Raw genomic sequence first — 23,928 nt, forward strand, 5'->3', positions numbered from 1 at the left:
GTGAGGCTATTTTTTACATACAGTCGATTCGAAATATATCAAACTGTTGAGAAATCCCCTTGAATTTCCCATGAAGTGGCATGGGGCTGGTGCACACGTATATCTAACTCCTGCACAACACACACCTGCTATATCGAATGCTGAGCCTCGCTGAAACCCAAAAATTGTGTTTTTTCTAACAAATAGCGATCATTTTTCAGTTGCGTTCTAATAACTCAATCTCTCTTCGCGCGCAGGTGACGAAAAGGCGGTGTTGAAAAGTGAAAAAGCAAAACTCCGTCACCCTGAAATACTTGATGACCAGTGCACCCAGAAGCAGAGTGCACTGGTATGTTTTATGTGCGATCTGCAGATAAAAGAAAAAAAAAAGATCCTAGCATCAAATGAGGCTGTCTTCTAGAGCAGACAGGCTATAAGGTAGCAGAATGTTGTTTGTCAAGTGTTTTGCTGTGTAATCATGGCTGTGTGCACCTGAGCTGGGCATAAATTCATATTTTTTGCTGATACTTGTGGGCAGACAACATTGGATGCAGGTAGTGCAACAATAGTGTTGAGTTTTCCAACAAGTAACAACAGCAACAAAAAAACTACAAATATAGTAGTTTCACTCTGATTAGTGATCTCTGTTATGCAAGCTTAGTGTTGCCACAAAGGTGGGCTCTGTATCCTGATGGTATGTCGTGCTACTAACGCTTATGCAGGTGTCCAAGCGGGTGTCCGACCTGATTCTGCAGAACCAGTCGTGGTACACACTGGAGCTGCAGCGTGTCACCGAGCTGCAGGACAGCCTTGACGAAGCCTGCTCTGTGTGCATTCGAGGTCGCAAGTAAGCTGTTGGTTCTGTTCACAGTGCTGGCCTGTGCTGTTGTGTAGCTACACATTTGGGCGCTGGTTTGACTGCCCCACAGCCGCAGCTTGAAAATGGTGGCGCCACATTTGACAAACGTTGCTACTCACATAAAACAACTTAATTTTCAGTTTATAGATGGCACTCCACCCGAAAAACACCTGTGAGATTAAAATATTTCGGTTTCAACCACTGGGTGGTTCATTGAGTGAGCACAAGTCAGGTTACAAAAAATGACGTGTACCCACTTCCCCGCATAGATGATTCGATCGACAGGTTTCGAAACACACGTTACTTCTCTTCCATGGACTTAAAAAGCGGATAATGGCAAAATGAAGTCGACCCCAGGGATCGTGAAAAAACTGCATTCGTGACGCCGATAGGAGACGCAGTATGCATTTACTAATGCGCAATACTCGTTCTGAATTAGTGTCTAAAAGGGAAAAAAAAGCCACTTTCTATGAAACTGGCCGGCAGAAAAATCACCTAAACTTGCTGCTGTCTCCTAGGTTCTCTACTAAAAATAAAATAATTTTCTCTTCATATAATTCTAGAGAAGGGCCTGCTGCTTCATTATATAGGAGTTCAGAGCTTCAGCTTGTATAGGTTTTTCATGTCATTGGTAATGCAGACCAAGTAGAACCATAAACTGCTGCATTGACATTATAATAATTCGTCAAGTTTTCATCAGTGCACAAAGGAACTTCATGAGGAAAGTAAGTCTATTCTAATCTACATAGCCACTAAATATTATGTTTATGTATTGAGAGAAAAAAGATATTCACACACGAACTTTCAATTTTTGCTCATTTATATTGGAGCTTAAGTAAATGACTAATTGATTTATATGCAATGTATCTTCATAGGAGCCTTGAATAGCACTTCATCTAAAGGCACAAATTTGGCCCTGTTATGTTGAACAGTTTCGCCGTACTCGCAGTAGAACGGAGGATTATACAAAAAAAATACTAACAAGAACACTTTGTTGCTATTATGCAACGCTTGAGACCAGGCAATAACACCAGGTGTCATTGTAAAGTAGAGATCGTAAGCTTTTTGAATTCGCTCAGTTCAGAATTATTCATTGAGCGCAGCGAGCACAGTGCGTCAGCAAATAATGCCTAAAATGCTTCTTTAAGGTTGGCACCGGAGCGGGACCCCCAACCTTAAGAAAGCATTACTGCGGTAATTGGGACAATATAAAATGGCTCACACTATAGCCAGTATAAGAACTTGCCTCAAGATGATTACATACATTTGATGACTTTTTGCAGGCAGAAATGTATGGCACTCTCCACTACGGCATTGGAGCAACCGTGGCTAGACATCGGTGCTGACGCAAATGATCTTGCTCATGTTGAGTTGTTTTGATGTGCTAGTTGGCGAGCCCTAATGAAGCTGCACTCAACAGGACTCCTTCATGCACATACAAAATGGTGCAAACACAAGTGTTGTTGTTTTACTGTGTGGTGCAAGTTTTGCACACCACAGTTGTCCAAAACAAAGAGTGTCAGATTGGAATGGTTGATTAGATAGAGCTTTACTCTATTTGCAATTATAGCTTAGTGATATTATACTGTAATTGTATGTGTACAGACATGGGAAGTTTAGGGTATGGTAAGCAGAGTTATTCTGCCTCTTCAATTATTTTGTGCTAGCTACCTATTGTTTAACGTAGCAGGAAAGGATGACGAGAAAGCAGAATGTCAGAAGTAATATTCTTACTATTTTAATTGTTGATTCCAGCATGAAAAGCATCTACAATACTTGACCTAGTTGCTTATTACTAGGCTTGTACGAATATTCGAATGCTTCAAATATTTGTATGAATAGTTCAGCATTCTAATTCCCTTCGATTCGAATTCAAATTATTGAATATTTTCGAAGTATTTGCAATGAACAAATAGGTGTATAATAATCCGCATGTCACCGCTTATAATTGTGGTTTCATTGCATTGTAGTGGTGCTAAGCAGTGAAAGCACTTTTCAAGGAAAATGTGCTTTGCCATGAAGCCTACCTTCAAATTTGAAGGGGCCCTGCAACATTTATTGAACATGGTCAGAAAACGCTGCCGATCGGTAGTCGAGGCTACCTTAAACACGCAAATATTGTAGACAAATATTGTAACGCAGCATGTAACCATTAATTCACAGCAAATGTTGAAAGCGAAAAATTGCTTTCTTTTCTCGGCAAATGACACTACAAGCTCAGAAATCACTTGTTACAGCCAAGAAGGAATATACGGCTCTGGTCACAGGCATTGGCTGATTTGAGCATGGCGCGCTCGTCGTTACTGGGGCCGCCGCTTGTCCACGAGTACGTGCGCAATCACACGAAAACGCCGCGTATTCGAAAAAAAAAAAAAGCGGTGCTCAAGGCCACGAGGTGCATGTGAAGTGTTTTCTTTCGCCGTGGCATTCCTTCCTGCTTAGTTTCCAGCTATTTCGTCGAAACGAAAAGAGAGAATTTGATTGCACTGTGCAACAAAGTTTTGGGAACTCCGTTTGTAGTGGACTGATTATAGAAATTTTGCGGTGGTAAATTTGTGAGACAACAAGCATGCTTACTGGCTCCATGGCAACTTGAAAAAGTGTTGCAGGGCCCCTTTAAAAAAACATGTTACCCTCAAATCAATTCTTCATTTTATTAAGCTTGTTATGATGGCTTTTATGCTCTAAGTATAATACATTTTGAAACCTTAAGTATCTTACAGGTTATCACTCGCCACCTACCGAAACTATTACTCAAGGTTGTTTCGACTTCCTTTGAATGAAAAAAAGAAGGCATTTGCATAGAGCCCCTATTTCAGTTCAAAAGAAATATTGTTCAGGTTAGTTGGGTCTTCATAAATATTCCCTTTTTTTTTTAAATATGTCATACGTACCATTCGAATTCGGCTCAAAATTATTCGATCAAAATCACTATTCGCGTCGAATTCGCTTCTAACCAAAAATTCCCTATTTGCACAAGCCTACTTATTACCTTTGTTGTTATTAAACTAATTTTGCATAGGTCTTCGTGTAAACTCGGGTAAGCAATGCTGTAGATGATTCAAGTTCATTTTTTAAATACATTCTGTGAAAGAGCTGATTTGTGGTTTGTTGCTGCACAGGAGCTTGGCATGCAGCCAGCACGAGCTGGCCGTGTCTAGTCTGGGCCTCCTGGCTGCCTGCCGCAGGCGTCAGCAGCTTTTGGGTTTGTTGCGTTCCCTGCACCTCATCAAGGCACTGGTCAGTGAAACAAGGCTTTTACTTATTAGTATCTATCTTTGTGCATCTAATGGGTTGGGAAGGCTCATTGACAGCTCCTTAAAATCTGGTCCATTAGACAAGCACTGTTAATTTTTATGCAGCATGCTCTTGGGGATTCTATGGTAGAATAGCAGTCTGAAACATATAAACAGCTCATTGTACATGCATTATCGCTTACAGACTGTTAAGGTCTTGAAAAGGAGAAAAGGGAAACAAAGAAGAAAAGGGAAACTGACAAGCACAAGTTTTCAATTGTTACAATGATTTGGAATGAACAGGTTACACTATCACAGACAGAAGAATAGAAATAACTGTTATGTTGAATTTCGATATAATCAAAAAAAAAAGAAAACAAATGTGTCTGAAAAGAGAACTTGGTGCTGTATTTAGAAATGTACAGCAACTCACTTACCGTAATTACTCGAATCTGAAGCACACCTTTTTTCCGGTTAAACGAGTTCATAAATCGCATGTGCGTTATAATCGAGTACGAAAAAAAAAATGAATACGGTCATTCTATTGCCATCAGCATTTTCAAAATGGTCGCCCCCTACGTGCGTCGGCATGGCGCCTCGGCCATTTCTGCCTATGTGTTTCATATGTGCAGCACTTTGTACGTGTGCTGAGAAGTTCGTCATCTTGTAGTGCATTAGCATCGACGGTTTAGAAGGGCCGACTCCAAAAACTCGACGAGTGCACCACGATGCTGCTTTTAAAAGAAATGTAATCACGTGTGCCGAAACTAACGGAAATCGGGCCGCATCGCGGTCGTTCGGAGTTCCCGAAACGTGCGTGCGGGACTGGCGGAAACAAAAACAGAATATTCTCGACAGCAAACATTCATGCAAAGGCTTCAGTGGACCACAGCAGGGTCAGTTTCCGCAAATTGAAGAGCTGCTCGGCGAGTATATGATTGAGCAGTGAGTGGCCCGTGACGACAGAACTGCACCAAGTGCAGGCTATGCAGTTAGCCTTAAAATAAGGGCTAATGCAGAGCCAGTTATAGCGAGCAGGTGCTGGCTAACTAACTTTATGAAGAGGAAAGGCTTTTCCCTACAAAGGCGAACGGGCATATGCCAAAAGTTGCCGGAGGAGTACGAAGAAAAGCTTCACAGTTTTCAGAGGTTCGTCCTAAACTTGCGGCACAACAACGGCTACCTGTTTGGGCAAATCGGGAATGCCGATCAGACGCCTCTTTACTTCGACATGCCTGGCACCACAACCGTCGAGAAGAAGGGGGCAAAGCATGTTCGCGTGCTGACATCGGGCCACGGTAAAACTAGAGTGACGGCAATGCTTCTTTGCACGTCAGATAGGCACAAGCTTCCCCTGTACCTCATATTTAAACGGAAGACGCTCGCGAAAGGAGTCGTTTTCCCGAGTGGTGTGATCGTGCGGGCCAACAGGAAAAATGGGTGCGCATTGCAATCGATGTCTTACTTTTTTTTTTTTTCGTTGTGGAAAACGGGTGCGCGTTACAATCGAGGACGTGGTAGAATCGAGTAAATATGGTATCTTTTAAATAAAAGATAGCTATGATCTTTGCTCAGCTTGAAGCAGTTCAATTGAAATGCACAAAACTGTTGCTGCTAGAGTATGTTACGCTTACTTGATTGTAAAAGATTCACATTTTCATCTCCCATGGTGCTGACGCATGAAATACCAAATAACAGTTTCATAAGATTCTTTGACCTTGGGGTGTATTTTTCGCCAGCGGGAGTATGCTGTATGCTGGAGCTATGAACCACGAGGAAATAAACCGGTTCTTCTGTTCACGTCCGCTCACTCAAAATTGGTAAAGCGTGTGGTGATAAATTCCTGTTTTCAAAATTTACTGATGAAGTCATGCCACCACAAGCTTGATGCGAGCTTGTGGGCTCAAGCTAAACGTTTGTTGGGCTCTGGTTATCCCTTGCACCTGTTAACATCCGTCACCGAAAAGATAAGCAGGAAAGGAAGGGCAAACATCTGAGACCAGGCAGCCGGCACTAAGGCAGCCAAGGTTGCTGTAGTGACCTACATGCATGTCATTTCGCATAACTTGCGTAGGATAGCAAGAAAGGCTGGTGCGAACGTAGTGTTTTGTGTTCCCGAACGATTACAAGGAATGTGCAGAAAGATTAATGCTGACAGTAGTGGGAAACAGGATTGTAAAATCAAGCAATGATAAAATTCGTGAATTGTTGTCGAGGTATTGTCTATCGCACTCCTTTGACTTGTGATTGCGTGTACATAGGCCAATCCGTAACTGTGTAAACAAAAGACTTAGGGAACACAAGTAAAATATAGAAAAAGTTGTATCTGGTCATTTGGCCCTTCACTGTCAAAGGTGTGGTTGTGTCCCAGTGTTCCAAAACACCCATGTTCTCTATAGGGCACATGACAGAACTATGCGTGAAATCGTTCAAGTGTGTGAAATTGACAAAATGAAGGAAAAATGCGTGAGTGTGGCTTCCATAGCTTTGTCAGCTGAAGAAAAGAAGTATATACAATCTTCACTTTGACGTTGGCGAGTGCAATTTGTCACAATCAGCGATGACACGTGCATGAGCTGTGCTGTATCGTAACATGATCGTTTCCAGGTTTTATCCGTCTGTTATTGTATGAATAGCATGTGTGATCGCAAATAAAACGTTAGTTCCAAGTTAGCGCTGTATGTGTGTGTCTCTCTCTTTGTGTCCTTGTCGTGGTGCGCTACACCCATATAAATGATGCACGTTAAAGAACCCCAGGTCGTCAAAATTTCTGGAGCCCTCCACTATGGCGTCTCTCATAATAATATGGTGGTTTTGAGATGTTAAACCCCATACATCAATCAATCAATGCTCAAACAGAAAGCAAACCGCCTGTATTGAACGAGCATGCAAAAATGTGGAGGGGGGTCGCTCGAGTAGCAAAAGTGAATTTTGATTTTAAAGGCCTGGTCCCAATCGCTGTCGGGCGTGCTATCTCGGCACGCTTCAGTGCGCTTTCAATGTGAGGAGACTGTGTGAGAAGAGCACTTCTCCCTGAAGCAAGCGTATTTGTTTACACGAAGGTTTAGTAGGAGTTCCGCGATATCGCATCTAAAAGAGTTGGCTGCCAGCTGTATACTTCGTGTAACATTACAATTTGTTGCTATTCCATTCATTACATTACTATCAACCCATCATCATGTTGTTGCCTGAGCTAATCTCTAAGGCTACAGTCCCGCGATCTAGAGGGGGTGCGCAAGATGGAAAGGCATGATGAGTGGTCTTTTGAAGATCCGTTGTTGTCAGCGTGGTTTCAGAGTTTCCATCAGCGTCTAATCTGACATTTCCGTAGTAGCGACACGAAAAAAAGAAAAGCGAAGCTGAACATCGTCCGGGGCCACACCACGTGCACAAACCATGCAGACGCGCATACAGCGTTGAAAATGAAGAGCGAACGGCACATATACCGCAAAAAACTACTTCGTAACGTGCCCTCTATATGCACCACATGTGAAACACTAACTAAAAGCATGGCACTGCCATCGCAAAAGTAGTTTTTTTTTTTTTAAGCGGGGGGGGGGGGGGGGGGAGGAGAAGAGTCGGCACATCTGCGAATGCGCCAACGGCTGCAAGAATGGCCGCCCCGTCAGCCCGCCTCGTGCACACTCGTGCACAATAACAAGTGCTCGCTGATCGCCAGGCCACGTACACGTCACTGCCGCTTCGCGCTTCATCAGCGGCGACTCAACCGTGGAAGATGCTCGTGCCAAAAATGACTAAATCGGGAAAATTCCTGGATTGTCCGTGGCAAAAATTTGCTATATCAAGGTTGTCTCCTGCTGTTATTTTTTTACATAGAGGTCGCAAATACATGTGCTTTTATGGTGTAATGACGGTAAATCGAAAAACTTCATCATATTAAGGAATCTGTTATATAGAGGTTTGTTATAAGCAGGTTTAACTGTATAAAAATTGGTCCCAATTAAGCAGAGTTTGAATTAGCGGGCTAGTACTAGAATGAATGGACATCACACCACACTGAGTGGGCAGAAACTGGAGAAGCCACCTTCAGTTTCTTTATCGAGAATTAGTTGGTGCTACAAGTTTGTGACAGGTCATTTCGCAAATTAAGTTCATGAATCTCTCACAGAGAACAAAATAGATTGTTCAGTTATATGCTAGAAAAAGGCACTGACATTCATTCATGTAAATAGAGAGCTTTTGAGATGAAATATGTGACCTTCCAAAACATGTATATATTCTTGGCAAAGCGATCAAAAATAAAAGTAATCAGTAATTTGCATGTGCTTGCATTTATTCTGTTGTGACTCATGTGAATTGTTTGCAGCTTGCCCAAGAATTCCTGTGCAGCATCCAATTTTCATCTTTTGTGAAATGCTGCTGCTTCATTTTTTATCTCTAGTGATTGTGGCTTTGTTTGGTCTGGCAACTCATTGGGATCACTGGGGGCAGACTTTTGAAAGGAGCGATGAAAATGATGGGCTTCTAGGTCAAATTAACCATTTCGAATACTGATGTGTCTGAACTATCGGGAGTTTTCTATTATAGAAATACATAGCGTGGTGCCTGGACCAAGGCATCAAGTTCGAATTAACTACAAGTTTAAATTAATGAGCTTTTACTGTACTAAAATATCTAACCCATTCCCAAGAGAGCCATCGTTGATTTCAAATACCATAAAGCCTGAAATTTTTCTGAATACCCTGGTGGTCCAGCTGTGCCATTTGCATCATTTTGCTACAATTCTGCATGTCTGCACCTCACTGCAAGTGCATGTCGCTCCAGCTGCTCCAGAGTTCATGCTTCACCTGCTTTAAAGGCAGTGGAGGAGGAGGAGAAGGTAAAACTTTATTTGACTAAGCACACGTACAGTAAAACCTCATTAATTAGAACTCGGTTATTTTGAAATCCTATTTAATTCAAAATATTTTTGCAGTCCCGTATTTTGCAATGTAAGTCTGAGTGGATAATTTGAAGCGGCGGTCAGCATCAGTTCGGTTAATTTGAAAACTTTGGGTGCCATATGCCAATTTCTAATCCCGGTTTCGCCGCAAATCCACGGAAACAACGACCTTTAAGAGCCATAAGGCAATGCAACATAGCGATACTAATGAGTGGCAGCTTCTGCACCCAAGCCCCGCGAAAAAAAAATGGAAAAAATAATCGGTCTCATGGTCATTCGATACGAGCGCCTGTGGAAAACAAGACATGCTTTGCCGCAATGATGCGTGGGCAGCATATCACACGTTTCTCGCTACGTCAGCACTTCATGATTTATCCATTATTTCTGGGATGGTGAAGAAATTTAATAAAGCACAGTTTGGCAGTATTCGGGATGTATGCGAACCTCTGATTGCCGGCGGCTCCTGCAATTTGCACACTTGCACTGCTGGTGAACTTCTTTCCTGCAACGCCTACTTCAAAAATTAAGTTCGAAAGCTTCAAGGATCATGTTTTCCAGCCAAAACATGTAGCAAATTTCATCATACTGGCCATTATTATTTTATTTTTATTTTACCAGAAATAATAGGCAAATTATCTCATCATGATGTGCTGAATCAGCCAGAAGCATGCGATATGCTGCTCACGTTTCATTACTGTGGTGTAGTGAAGCATGTCTTGTTTTCCGCAGGTGCACATTTAATTTGGTCACGACAGTGCTTTCTTTTTCGCTTTTCTTTCTGGTGGCAGCAGCGAGGCCCTTCGTTCCTCCGTGTTTGCCACAAAAGTAAAGACCAGGTGTTGAGGGAAAACATGACCATTGGAGCTGCAAACTAGCCTGCACAGCAAACGATCAGCCCTGATTACTTCGAATAATTGCAAGTTCCTTGCCTCTCATTTTTGTACGTTTTGTTGATTCGAAAACCCGCTTAATTCAAAGATTTCTTGCGGCCCCAGTGATTGAGTTAGTGAAGATTCACTGTACGTCCCAGGGTCCCCGTACAACCCCACTGTGCTATGTGTTCATGAGTTTCATGCCAGAGTATGCAGTCACTCAGATAAGTTCCACAGGGTGGGCCGAGTTGTTTGTGAATGAGCTGAGGTACAGTGGCCAAAAGGGAAACTGTGATTACTGCCAAGCGGCGCCTATGGAGAGGGCTGACGCCCCTTAGCTACGCATCCGCTAGGTGGAGCTCCCTGTTGCATACACGTCAATCTTGCATGAATTCGTACAGTCGGAAACGACCTGTTGAGTATCGACGTGCCCGAAAAGTGCTTCATACACATGAAACTGCTGTTGCGGTTGGCTGCCTTTGCAGTGCTTTTTAAACATCTTAGAGCTGTTTTTCGCTTGGATGTGGGAGCATTGGCTGGCTAGGTTAGTAAATTGATCCTGGTCAAGCCACTCTTTTTTTCTCGGCTGTACAACTGCGTCCTTCAGGAAGAATTTATGGCATGCCTATTCTTTACCCATTCATTGACTCCCTTTTCAATAAGCCCAACATATACACGACGAGAGTATTCTATACACGACGAGGGTATTCTATACACACCGCACTTTGTGTTCAGGGAACTTAGTCATTGGGATGGTTTTATTTTGCAATGCTTTTTTTCTTTCAGAACAGGGCAAGTGTCATGACACAGTTCGGACAGTTTCTCTGGTGCAGAAATAAGCACCGTCATGCCAACTTTATTTCCTATTTTCTTAAGATTATGTGCTATGCCTTGATCAAAACAATGACAGCACTCTTTCACTGCAAGTGAAACTTGCCTTGTTTTTGTTTATTGTAGGCTTGACATGCTGATATTGTCGTTCAGCTGGAATAAGGACAGCCTCTTGGCAGTGGTCCTTGTGATACTTGAGAGACGTAGTATTTGACAAGTAATAACCTAGTGAAGTTCCCAATCGTGACAAAACTTTATACTATTAAAAACTCATTAATTCAGAATTAAGGAGTACTATAAAGTTGTCGGAATTAAGCGGAGTTCAAATTAGCGAGCGGGCACTAAAATGTATAAACATTGCGCCACACTGCATGGAGAAAACACAAAGAAGCCACCTCGGACGGTTATGACGAACTAGGCGCTGCTACATATTTTTAGAGAGAGTTTCGTTGATTAAATTTATGAAGCTTTTAAGAGTCAACAAAATCAAATAATCAGTTGATGAAACGCCATAAACACCCACCGGCATCATTCATTCATATGAGCAGTCAACCTTTATGTCAAAATATACAACTCTCTTGCTATACACACACATAGCAATACTATAGCAATGTGCTGATACTACAGCAAGTCAGTTTTAGTGTAAAGTTGTTAGTTGATCATGACAGTGACTTTTTTCAAAATGAAAAAAATTTCTAGATTGTGAATGTTTATATTTTAAATAGTATTTTGAATCAGTTTCTCTGGTAGTAAATGAAGTCAATAGTCTGAATACGAAAGTACTTACCAGTGTTACTTTCTAGCATAGAGTTTTGTACTGTGCTTTGTAGTGTGAAGCAGAGGAACATAAATTGTGCATAAATTTTTCATATGTCACGCTTTGCCCATTTTGTGAGGGTACCAAAATTTCACCATGCACAGGTGGTCAGTAATACAAAAAGCTGTGTACTCGCACATGAAAAGGCAGAGACCGGCTTCACTTTTGCAACAGAAGGGCTCGGTAGCGGCTGAAAACTATAGTTCCTTCTTTTGAGAACTGCAGTATGGTTCGGATGACTTTTTGTGCTTAGTGCTGGTGGCATACTTCTTCAGAGTGAAAAGCTTCGTTTAAAATTCGCTTCTACAGAAGGCACGTCGTGTTTTCTTTCATTTTCCAGTGGACATAACCAGCCTTTAATCTTGACCTGAGGTTCTTACCTTTTTCTATTATGCTAAACATACTTAAATGGCATAATAAAGCTACAAACAGTGAATTGGCATACTTCAACACCTGAAAGTCCCTAAATGTGTTGTAGGGACTCTAAAGAGATAGAAATGTCTCCTAAATGGCCCAAGTGATGCGAAATTTAGAAACTTTTTCACAAAGTTCACCCCACTGGAAACAACTTATTAGACTGCTGCACACAAAATGGACTTTCTTCCGTTTCCCCCAATCAAAAATGCTTCGCTAATCTACGTCAAACTGCGACCCCGCAGCACAGTTGTCAATGATTTTGGCAGCTGCAATGTTACTTTTAAAAAAAATCAGCAGAGTACTGCTTTAGTAGTCCTCACGTAGCATTGATTTGTGGCCGTTGGATTGTAGGACCACCACCTAACGAAGAGGCTTGATGATGATAGTGCTGCACAATGCCGAAACTTTAACTGGGAATTCTTGACTGAAAACTTTTGGGGTCCACAGAATGTCCGGGGCCAAAATTTCATTTGATATAAATTACAAAAAATGTTGGACTATACAAGGACATTACAGTAACTTGTTTGTGTCAATTTTCTGTTACGTGTCAGAGGGACAGAATTTCTTCCCTGATTTGCCATAGAAATGCCTACGAATTTAAAAACAGCGTGCACCAGTGTTCACTGTTTATTCAAGGGGCAAGTACTGTGAGTCGGCGCCACAGTGTCTAGCTTCCGATTATTATTGCATGTGAGTCACGCACTTGATTGTTCAGAGCTCACTAATTACTGCACCATGCCAACAGATCACTTCATTGTTCACATGGGATGAAAGTGACTAGAAAACATCGCATGCAATCGCACTGCAACAAGGTAATAAACTTTGGTAGTAATAAAGGTTGTTGACCTGTTTTTTTTTTTTGCAAGGTTGTGAAGGATTATAACTCTATAAGGTCTTATCTTATGATTTTGATGGCAACCGTTGGTGTTGAAAAATTGATGAAACTGTATTGAGTCAATGAGGCTATGCTGTGCTTGCTTATAATGTTTCCCAAGGTAAAAGGCAAGTCATTGCCGGGGAACCTTGTTTTTCAAAGAACGGTAAGCAAGGGCACTGCATGCATGATTGTTATTGCTTATAGTCGGTCAACATCAGGTATGTAATGCTACTCTAATAGCCAAAAGTTGATTAGCTATTGGCTTTCAAGAATATCACACATACCTGTAGTCTAGTCTACGTGCCTTGCATGTATGCTGACATTTTCTGTCCAAGTGCTGTGTCCATGGGCTGACAGTCCTGTCGAGTTGAATGTCGTAATAAAGGCTTGTAGCTTTTTTTGCTTCCTTGCAGGGAGAAATGTGTGTTGTGTGAAATGAAGTCTAAAAAATGTGGTCTTTTTCTTTTTTCAGCAAGAGACAGATGTCAGGCTTCGAGAACTACTTGAGGTGGGTGTTGTTGTGCATCTTCGTGGACTGTCGGTGGAATCGGTAACTTGATTTCGGCACGAGGATAAGAGCCTCAGAACTAAATTTGAAAGCTTGAAACTGACTGGATAGGCTGTGTATGACTGCACATTGTGTGGCATGTGATTTATTTAAACTTGCACAGTCATTTTTCATAGGTAACTAATTTCATTGAATCTGTGTTTTTGACTGGGCCGAGATTGATGGAATATGTGGGTGCACAGAAAATCTCACTTTTATTTGTGTCTGTGAGATCAGCTCCCAGGTTTCTCATAAATTTTCTATCTGCATGAACAGTTTCATTGATAGTGATCATTTGCATATTCTTCAAGGTGTGTGAATGCTGCTTAATTGAAAGAAGAAAAGATATTCTCCATCATTTTATTTGTGATGTACCCCACAACAAAACGAAAAAAGAACATGTAATGTAGGCTTGTGTGAATATGCAAATGCTTTGAATGCATGTATTTAAATGAATATTGTAGTAGTTGAATTTGGTTTGATTTTAATTTAAAATATTGAAAATTTCAAATTATTCAAAACAAACAAACAGGTGTATACTAATCTGCATGTAACTCTTTGTGGAGGTGGTTTTACTGCAGTGAAGTGGCACTAACCTGTGAAAACATCTATTCAGGGGAACGTAGGAGATGTGTGCATTTCCGCAAAGCCCCACGTCAAGGTTAATGAACATACTCTCCTCTCATCAAATATCGATTCATGACTTTGCAAGTTTAAAAGCTTGTTGTGCCTGCTTGTTTGCTCCGAGTATATAGTCAATTTTGAAACATCGACATATTTTACAGGTTATCAGTTGCATTATACTGAAACTGAAATGCTGCTACTCTTCAAAGTTCTTTCCATTTCCTATGAACCAAAAAATGGAACTTGTACAAGCCTTGTTTTAATTTTTTTTTTATTTGGTGCTGGTTAGTCTGATCATGACAAATATGCTGGTCTTTCTGTGTAATATGGGACATGTGCTTGAATTTGATTCAAAACTGTTCGATCAAAGTCACTGTTCACTTGAAACCTAAAATTCGCTATTCACATAAGCCTAATGTAATATGACACCTTTATTTAGCAGTTGTCCCATGTGCTCGATAATGGAAAAATATGATACATAGTAAGCAAAGCAAACAAAGTGGGCACGGACTGTTCTTGCTATACAGTAATCCGGTTGGCTGAATATTACAGTAATAACGGAAGTTAATCGAGTGTTCCCACAATTTAGTCCTCTTGTGCTTTTTAAATTTCACTTTAAATTGAAAAACAATAAAATTTTATGTTATTGCACTTTGGCAGCCCATACTTTTTGCCAACACAGAGAAATAGTTTACTCAGGCAGATGTTTAATTGAACGAATGCAGTCACTCTTAGTTAGGTATAAAAGAGAGAGCAGATCATGAAACATGTGGACAGCACATGCTTATCCAAAAGATCACAGTTTTTTTTTTTTTTTTTTTTTTTTGTAGACTAGTGGCTTGCAATTACTGCAGCTGGTGGCCATGTGGCAGTTCTTGGAGTTTGTGTGAAAAATACGGCATTTTAAAGCTGTGCTATATCTTTTCATTATGTATGATCACCATTTTTCCCACATATGCAGTTTGTTTGGGAGAGAAACACCTACACCAGCATTAATATGGGCATGCTCGGCTATTTTAGTTTAATTTATTCTTTGTGTATAAATGTGTGAAAAAAATACCGATACCATCTAACAGAGCTTCATTGATCTCAATGGGAAGCTTTTTGGTGTGTTCATGTGAAAACTGTTATGCTGTATATTCTAGGGTGCAAAAAAAAAAAAAAGAGCAGATTCATTAGGGCGTTGTTTTCTTTTTGTTAGGTATAAACTAACGAAACCAACTGATAGTAAAGTGGAAGAAGGTGTTTGGGAAATTACTTGTGTATTTTATATATATGTAGTGCTATTGTAAAGATGACATAAAAGGAAAGAAATGTTTTAGGCGTGTTTGAATAGCAAAATTTAGTTTTTTAACTGAAGTTAGATAGAGTAACACTGAATTGTAGTAAAAAATGTTAAATATGGAATTTAGTGCCACAGCTTCAATTGTAAGTTAAAAAGAAAACAAATCAAGTAGGTTGCATACTGTGAAACATCCGCTTGTGTCCTTGAAGTACTAGTAGAATAATCAAATCACTGCTGTTAAAAATAGTAGAACTTATCATGCAAAAATGCCAGCCGCCCTACACATCCTGGTTTCAGGCTCTCCTACAGTAGCAAATATTGTTACAATGGAATTTCGAATATATGTTTCCTGGTTACATGACGGCCGATACACAAGAGTGAATTGGTCTTGATTGATTGATTGATATGTGGGGTTTAACGCCCCAAAACCACCATATGATTATGAGAGACGCCGTAGTGGAGGGCTCCGGAAATTTTGACCATCTGGGGTTCTTTAACATGCACCCAAATCTGAGCACACGGGCCTACAACATTTCCGCCTCCATCGGAAATGCCGCCGCCGCAGCCGGAATTTGAACCCGCGCCCTGCGGGTCAGCAGCCGAGTACCTTAGCCACTAGACCACTGCGGCAGGGCTAGTGAATTTGTCTGGTTCTGCCAATATTCCCATAAAAATAATGCTATAAAATCTTCAATCATACGAAACAAGTTTACACTGACCCCTGACTTATTCGTTGCCTTTCTGGCACAGCCTGGCAAAAAAATATTGTGCTTACACGAATCGAAAATGCACCCCATTTTCACAGGTTTGAAACTTGAATATATTGATGTTAGATTTTTTTATATGAAAAAGGGAGGAACTTAATTCAGCCACGTTATGCGTAAGAAACAGCAAAGATTGGGCTTAATGAGATTTTATTCTGAAACTTTCTTTAATAACACCCATGTACCCCCTTATGATGGTATACAACTTCGCGCTACACAAAAAGGGTACAAAGCACGCAACTTTGGCTCTGCTCGACAAACACTACCACGCTTCCAAAATTAGCGGCTGTAAAAGTCTTCATTCACGACTAACGAGCTCTTATTTCAAAGAGCACTCATTTTACACAGTGAGATGACTGATGCGGGTCACTGCTCCTGCATAACGTGTAAAGCTTAACCAAAAACTCTTACAAAGCATTGAAAAAAAAAAACAGAAGTGAGAAACTTGTGTAGCAAAATAAACTAGCCGTGGAGATAGCAAAAATACCACTTAAAATAAAAAATAAACAAACAGACATGTTTCTAAGAAATTCCTGTGGTGCATTCTCCAGCTTACGGCTGTCCCTCACTCTTCAGTCGTATAAACGGAGGTCGTGGTTGTGGCGGATCAAAAAATGCCCGAAACCACTACGTGCACAAGCAATATGCTGAACTGCCGACACGCCTCATTCGCGATTTCGACTGGCTTCTGTCTGCTTGGCGGAGGAGACTCCAGCAACGCGTGGGAAAGATTAGCCATGTCTTTTTTGGGCTTGTTCTCATGCAGTGCTTAGCAACTGTGGCTGTTCTAGGACCATGTCGACACTCATGTCTACACAAAACTCCTAATCTCCACTGCGCATTTCATCGCAAGGATGTGCGCTGACGTCTACTACTTTGCCGCTTGTGCCTTACTGCACTCCACAAAGGCTGTTTTGTAGAACTGGCTGATGACTTACCCTTTTTTCGTTCAACCGGCTGTTTGCCACCTCTTTCATCCTTTCACTTTGTCACACATCTTCGCTTCACTCTTTTACGGCGAAGCTTGCGACCGACCTTTCTTGAACTGCTTTGGAGTTCTTGGGTTGTGTCATCGGTGGTTTTACAGCTCAAAGGCACGTCATGAAATTTGCTGTAGATAAAGCGGGAAGACTGGCGCTGTCCACGTGATTCCATCCACGAACCTGCTTTCCTCTTTCTTTTCATGTGGTGGTTTGGACGCATGCAAATCAACTTTGATGCAGAGACAAAATGCCTACTTCTAGTTACTACGCTCAAATGTTTTGAGCCTTTCTTTACACATGTAGTGCCTCTTGTATCATTCGCGTCTCTGCGACGTGTCTTACGTCTTCGCCGCCTTTTGCGGCTCATTTCCGAGCCTCCCGCTCGCATCTCATGCACATCGATATTCTCACTGTTTTTGTCGGCTGTCTCACCCACGCAGTCCAAAGGATTTTAAAAAAAAATCACCTTCCCTTTCATTCACCAGATTGGCGGACTGCTGAACACATTTCGGAACCATGCAGCTCTTCGACCAATTTTGCTCGCCTTCCTGGGAGCTGTTTGCAACTGCACTGCTCTCCTCACTTTGTACTTCTCCAGAACACTCTGCTGGCCTTATTATGGTGTTCTTGCCTATGGAGTCGAAATGCCCTTCGACATTGATTGCAAGATCCACTGTCCCGACAACTTCATATGAAGACCGTGCCAGATTGTCTACAGCTGTTCTAGCTGTTTCACTAGCATGCATGGGCACAGCATCTCGTCGCACTCGCTCTCGCCTTTTGCGGCCTCTCTCCTTGGGCACAGCATCTTTAAAACTTGGTTCGTCCCTGACATCGAGGTGCCCACTGCTAGATCACTTATTGCCTCAATTCAGTGCCCTTGAGGTTTAACTGTTTGCCATGCATGATCTATTTACCCAAAGCCATTCTGTAAATAATGAAACTATTGCTAATAATGCACTCCAACCACAGCTTGTACACACTCCACATGCAGAACAGTTCAACTATAGCAACAGGTTCAACTGCAGTGCTTTATCGCCACGCTGTACTCACATTTGTCGTTCACCCTTCATCGTCCACTTTTTTAAAAAACGTCCTCGTCACAAATGCCAGTTTTGTTACAAGCTGCTACTTTAGCGTCGCTAGCGTGAAGTTGGCGGCGGAATGACAGCAGGTTAGTTCATTCCATACGAAAGCAGAGCTGTGAAGAGATCAGAGACGTGTGTGGGACAACGAAATGACAGGTTTAGTTACTTGTATGCAGCACAAGAAATGTAACACTTCAACAAATTACAAAACATATCTATAAAAAATATTAACTGAGCTTACAAGCAAGTGGTATTAACATAGGCACTAAATTACTCACTAGCAAATAAACAGTAGCTAAATAAGCGAAAGTTCATGAAGTATTAACAGGTGATGACATATGTGTGATGACCGGCTGCGTTGGGTTTGCGACGATCAGATGCAAGAAGTCCCAGAGAGTTTTGGCACGACTGTGATGCCAGTAGCGTTGCAGTGCTGATGTTCCGGGAGCTGGAACTTGACGATGAATGCGGCACGTTAAGCTGCCCTGAGTTGAAGTTCCAATGTCTACGAGGCAGATGTTGATTGCGTCTTAACTAGATGAAGGACTAAGTATAGATGGCCAGCCGATACAAGGCCACACTAAAAATGCCGCCATATCCACGAAGTGAATGATGATGAGTGGGCGAAGCTCCGGAGGTAAACCTGGTAAACCATGAATCCTCCGTACATTTTGCCCACTCGATTTTATTGCAACGCTCCCCCTAGCGTACGTCGCCGCACTATATCGAACGATGACATGCGCCATATGTGGCATCATTCCTATTTTATAACACCTCGCATCTTTCATAATCAACTACACGTACCGCCGTCTAGTTTATAACATCTTGCATCTTTTGGATGGACGGACGGACGGACGGACGGACGGATGGACGGACGGATGGATGGATGGATGGATGGACGGATGGACGGACGGATGGACGGATGGATATGGCTGTACCCTTTAGATCGGGCGGTGGCTAGCGTAATACTTAGAACTGAACGAGAGGTGGCTACATACAGGGGACGCACAGCCCACGCCTTAAGGAGCTTCGCTCCTAAAACTCCTAGAAGAGATGCTCAATGATCTTCTTCTATCCCATTTTGTACAAGCAACCAGACTGATTAGCAGGGGGATATCCTGCGCTTAAATCCCGTCATGTCCCCTCGTTCTCTTCTCGGAAGAAAAGAGGACCATTGAAATGGGTCCAATCGTGCGCATGACATTGTTGAACACTCCGTCCTTAAATTATTCCAATCACATCCATTTTGCATAAGTGGGGCATGTTTTCACTTGGCGAGGGGCAAACTTGTGAGGCGATTGGTCGCATCTCACCGGCATGTTACTTCTACTGGGAGAAGGGGCCAGTGCCTCGGTCCTTAGCCAGTGCATCCAGGGGCCCATACTTTATTTCAGGCATTTTGGTGGCTGCCTCTCATCGCCACTGACACAAGTGGGTTAATCTTCAGCGGTGGACGTCTGAGACGAATGCCCCCTCCAGGCCTTGGTGGCTTAAAAATAAACTGCTTCGATGCCCAAGCAGTGTCACGGTCAGAGGAAGAAGCGCAGCACCTGGTAATTCGGAGTGACGCTGAGTTGCAAAAATGGCAGTCCATGAGAGTGGCATACGCAATATCTGTTGCAAGCGTGATAATGACACCTTTCTGACAGGACACTCAAAGCACAGTGGACGCAGTCCCACATGCCATGCGAAGCGTGCGTGGCCGGAACCACGTGGCGTTCATGCAAAGGCTGCTCCGGCGCCTAGGTAACCAGCCTCCTTTCTGACATGGCGGACCCATGCAGTGCTGTTGCGGTCCCTTTTCTTTCCCATCTCCTCTTTCCGCCCCTCTTCTGTTTACTCCCTCATCCTTGCTAATGACCTCGTTGCTCTCTCTCCACCAATGAACTTCCTTTGAAAAGTACTTGCTGAGGATTAAGCCTTTCGTGTCAGTGGCGACGAGAGGCAGCCACCAGAATGCCCGAAATAAAGTATGGGCCCCTGGATGCGCTGGCTGAGAACCGAGGCACTGGCCCCTTCTTATAGTAGAAGTAACTGCACTTGTCACAAAGATTTTCAGCAACCGCATTATAACACGTTTCATCTTTGGGTGCTGCACAATAAGAGGTATGCATATACGTGAGGCTCTATGGAAGGGTAAACAGGAGTCGAAAAAGACTCTTTGTAACTAGTCCTGCACTATAAGCGGTTATGTTATAAGTGGTCTACGCTGTGTAAATAAATCATGTCTGATGTTGAGGTGACTTCATCATACAGTAAAACCCTGTTAATATGTTCTTGCTTTAAACATACGAACAGTTAAAATGTTGTGATGAACTCCGGACTGCGTCTCATAAAACCAATCCCATGAGCTGCAGTGGCTCATCCTATGTGTATCAGTTACTACATACTATGGCAGCTTTTTGTCACATAAAAGTTAATTTCACTGCTCACCTCTCCTTTGCCACAATAGGTTACAAAATGTCTTCTGTCTTTTCGGTAAGTGTAGAGATTGGCCAATCAATGATTCTGATTTCCATGTGATGGTGACAACACTTTCATATGTAAAGCATGAGAAAAAAGAATAAAGGTGAGGTGGTAGTCACTAACAAACAGGCCAGTATGATTTATTGCAGACAACTTTGTCACAATAAGCACGTTCAGATACCTGCACGCGGCATGGGTGGTGTAGCACTTGTCTAAGTGTACTGCATGCTTTTAATTGGTGAGAACTTAAGCATGCTGCCAAGCTAAGCATTATATCTTTGTCTAAACAGGGGCGAGAGCAGCAGACAGCACTTGGTGGCTAAGTGCAACATATGTTTATTCGGTCACACAATCATCTTTCCAACAACCAGGAAGGAAAAGGGGTGGTCGCTTATATACATGCTCGAGTCACTCTCACACCGAGCATTGATGTCATGAAGCCTAACAGTCTGAGTCCGGGTCACCGCTGATAGCGAAGTGCGTCTGCGTCACCACCACGATGCACAAACACAATAACACAACACTAACATGCAGCCAATCACTGCGAACTCATTGTGCAGAAGCACTTTCATGGGAGTGTCACTTCGTAGTAATGAAAGTAGCGTGTTGTTGCTGAGTTAAGTGGGGTGGGTATTTAAAAACATTGCTGCACTCACTATTATGCCAAACAGGCATTATGTACAGCCAGTGTAGCGCTGCTGTTAGCGTACCGCACACTTTTGTTTGGCGGCATTCAAAGTAAGGCTCCATTCTCAAGGGAATTGTATAGTGCAAGGTGAATGTTGCCTGCAGTAAGCTAGTCGTGGCTGCATTGGGCTTACAAGTTACTTGCTGCAAACTGGCATGGGCTGAAATGGAGCTGTGCATTTCCATGCCGCGCTGCCACAGCCACCCATTTTTGCTCACGTTGTTTGCGTCGTCACCGAAGTTTCTAGAGAGACCACAGCGCCACCACTGCTGCACAATAATTTGCGGCGTGCTGCCATTTTTCTCATTTTTACCTGAGCAGGAAATCTGGGCATAAATTACATCACTTTAACTTCTTTTCTGAAGCTTTAAAATTTGCGAGAGCGGCATTTGCGGTGTCTTGACTGCTCTCTGGTTTCCGAGCATGCATGCCCTGTCTATAGAAATACCCTAATACAGCTTGTGACAATTCACAGTCGAGCGTGTTGTTCTCTCTTGGCATTTTTTTTTTCTTTTGGTACCCTTGGGGACACCCGAACAGTGATTCACGTGACATGATTAGAGCACATATGCTTTAGAATGGTCCATATACGAGAAATATCAGTTGTAAATTGTTTTCTACCCCGCTTTGTCATGCATATGCCACCAGCCACCCCCGTTTTTCCTCGCATCTCACAAGATTATCATGCATGATGAACTTGTGATTTTGCTGCATTTTGTGAGTCTCCGATTGTGCAAGTAGAAATAATAAGTGTGTAGTCGAGAAGTTCGAGATCCTGATAAGCTCAACGCGATTATCGCTCACATTGCACATATGCTTCAGGAAGATAAAAGCATTGAAGAGCCTGTAAGAATTGTTGTAAAGAGAGAGTAGTGCAGCGTAATTGAGACTTAAACCAAAGGAAAAAGCTCCGAATTATTCATTCCCCAAACGGACGAACTCTTTTCAAGGAAGAGAACGCAGCTCTCCAAAACGAAGGCCGGTCTACTTCGGCGGTTTGATATATTTTTCGATTGCGAGAAGAATTATATGGACACTCTCTACAGGCTTTCATCTTCCCTGTCATGTCCCATATAAATTTCAAACAAATTTCTTTTGTATGCACACTGTATGCTGTTGCTGCGGATAAAATCTTGCCAACGCTGTAGCGAAGAACACTGCTGACGCATAGAGGAACAACCCGCCTATCTTCATCGCACGGAGGGTGCATGCGATAAAATCACTCCGTGTCCGTTGCCTACCATAGATTGCTCCTCATCCGGGAAAGAAGCGCTGTCAGTCTTTTGCTGGACAAAAGAGTATGAAGGGATACTGAGGTATGGGGCAGCGAGGCTCGATCTGCAACTGTGAACGTTGAATAAAAGGCCGTGGTCGCGAGTTATAGCATGCGCTAACACATTTGCTATTTCAGCTGGCATCAGTGAATGGCTCATTTATGCTTTTACACGCTATGATATCACTGTACAAGCCCTGCTTTTTTTCTTGGGGCAACAGTATTCCTATACACCAGCCTTCTACAGTTTTGCATGATCAGATGTGAAAGAGTTACCTGCAGCCTAAGTTCTTTATGAGGCTGTGAGCTCCTATCTCTTGTGTAAAATGTGAAGTCGTGGAATGGTTGTCTGACAGTCTGCCCGTAATACTGTTGAAGTCGCCTCAAACTTAGCATGTTGTTCTCAAAGACCTCAGATCAAAACTGTTCCAAACTCTCTTGCAGTTGATGACACTTCTGTAGTGGACTCCTTAACCTCATCTTTTGAGAAATTTGAATGTTGTAGCAAATTTTGCTATGTAGATGTGCTCCTCCTTAATCAAGTTTAGTGATAGTGCCTATCAAAGTGTGTGTCAGAAAAATGTATTAAAGGGGACCCAATACACCCACTCTATAATAAAGATACGGTCCATCTCACTCCTCACATAAACCGCTTATGTAAGAATCGTCATTCTAAGTGTATTGATAATGCTTCTTGAGTTACTGAATCGAAAAGTAAATAGAAGCTATGATAGTCAATAAATGCCATATTTATTGAATATTGTAAGGATTTCGACATGGTTTGCCATACCAAGCTTCTAGCTTCGTCATCAATTTTCGGGCAACAACAAGCTGGTTGATTGGATAGCGCATTATTTGTGATCGTGCTCAATTTTTTTATGTTTAACCATGCAAAGTCATCTGACATACAGATCTAATCAGAGGTGCCTTGAGGCTTAGTGCTTGGGCCACTTTTGTTTATTATTTATATAAATGACGTAGCTGAGATTATCAGTAACGCCCAAATGAAACTTGAAATGTATATGCAGACGAATGCATAATCTGTAAAATCATTTCTAATTCTCAAGATGAAGATGCGCTGATTACTGTTTTTTTTTTTTTTTGTCATTCTGTAATAGGAGCAAAACATGGCTACAAAAATATAAGAAACTGCAAAAATGCTCTTGTTACGACCTTTTCGATTAAGAAATGGCCTCTCCATTTTACATGTGCCACTGATGGGGCTTAACGTTTGTATTTACACCTGCTATATCTCAAAAACTGAAAAAGCAATATTTGTGAATAAATAATATTAGAACATGCTGCTGCCACTTCAACTGCTTTGCCCTTTCGGGGAAGCACATTTTTTTTTTTCAGAATTCAAAGAACAAGCTACTATTTGCACCAACTCATAAATAATGATCTGACCCCCCCCCCCCT

At 42.2% G+C, this 23,928-nt stretch overlaps 1 protein-coding gene across 1 annotated transcript in view; it reads left to right on the forward strand.

Annotated features, from left to right (window-relative positions):
- The window catches only part of Vps50 (vacuolar protein sorting 50), a 243,954-nt gene that overhangs the window by 24,158 nt on the left and 195,868 nt on the right, over window positions 1-23,928 (forward strand). Inside the window, exons 5-7 of the mRNA XM_037429998.2 lie at window positions 702-826; window positions 3,961-4,078; window positions 13,264-13,299. Coding sequence (XP_037285895.1) covers window positions 702-826; window positions 3,961-4,078; window positions 13,264-13,299 — 279 coding nt within the window. The remainder of the gene's footprint in view (window positions 1-701; window positions 827-3,960; window positions 4,079-13,263; window positions 13,300-23,928) is intronic.

Source organism: Rhipicephalus microplus, chromosome 1 (genome assembly GCF_043290135.1).
Source record: "Rhipicephalus microplus isolate Deutch F79 chromosome 1, USDA_Rmic, whole genome shotgun sequence".
NCBI lineage: Eukaryota > Metazoa > Arthropoda > Arachnida > Ixodida > Ixodidae > Rhipicephalus > Rhipicephalus microplus.